The sequence below is a fragment of the Nestor notabilis genome, unplaced genomic scaffold (assembly GCF_000696875.1).
Source record: "Nestor notabilis isolate BGI_N333 unplaced genomic scaffold, ASM69687v1 scaffold21096, whole genome shotgun sequence".
NCBI classification, from domain to species: domain Eukaryota; kingdom Metazoa; phylum Chordata; class Aves; order Psittaciformes; family Psittacidae; genus Nestor; species Nestor notabilis.
In genome coordinates, this window is record NW_009931698.1 from 1980 (window position 1) to 2732 (window position 753).

General features: G+C 61.5%; 1 protein-coding gene across 1 annotated transcript in view; it reads left to right on the top strand.

Annotated features, from left to right (window-relative positions):
- Positions 1-753, top strand: part of LOC104406917 (coiled-coil domain-containing protein 102A-like) — a gene marked incomplete at both ends in the record, with an annotated part of 3787 nt that overhangs the window by 1925 nt on the left and 1109 nt on the right. The window contains 2 exon segments of the mRNA XM_010016034.1: positions 1-203; positions 460-638. The exon segment at positions 1-203 is cut by the window's left edge and continues 10 nt beyond it. Of these exon segments, the coding sequence (XP_010014336.1) occupies positions 1-203; positions 460-638 (382 nt within the window).

Sequence of the window (753 nt, forward strand, 5' to 3'; positions counted from 1 at the left end):
GGCGGGGGGGGGAGACTGCAGCGGAGTGGGGCCGGCGGGAACGGCTGGAGACGGAGAAGCTCAACCTGGAGCGGGAAAACAAAAAGCTGCGGGCGCAGATCGAAGACCTGGAGGAGGTGCTGGCTCGCAAGCGGCGCCAGACGGCCAGTGCCCTGGACACTGACCTCAAAACCATCCAGGCTGAGCTCTTCGAGAAGAACAAGGTGCTGTCCCATCCCTTACACCTCCTCCCCGAGTGACACTGTCACTTCAGTCGTGGCTCAGCATCCCCTAGGACCTCCTCAAGCCCAAACTCTGCCACGACCCTTCCTCTAAGAGGTGGCAGTGACCCCATCCTTACGCCATCAATTCCTCTATCATGGGGTGGGGTGGTAGGAGAGACTCCTTGAGAGGGAGGAGGGGGCACCCGGCAGTGGGGTGGCTCTTGCCTGCTCAGCCCCGCACTGCATCCCACTGTAGGAGCTGGCTGACCTGAAGCACATCCACACCAAGCTGAAGAAGCAGTACCAGGAGAAGATGGCTGAGCTGGCCCACGCCAACCGCCGCGTGGAGCAGCATGAGGGTGAGGTGAAGAAGCTGCGCTTGAGGGTGGAGGAGCTCAAGAAGGAGCTGGCCCAAGCTGAGGATGAGGTGGGGAAGCTCGAGCTGCTGGAAGGGGGTTTGGGGAGTGCAGCTCCACTCAATCTTTGACAGCCCCATCCCATCCCATCCCATCCCATCCCATCCCATCCCATCCCATCCCATCCCATCCCA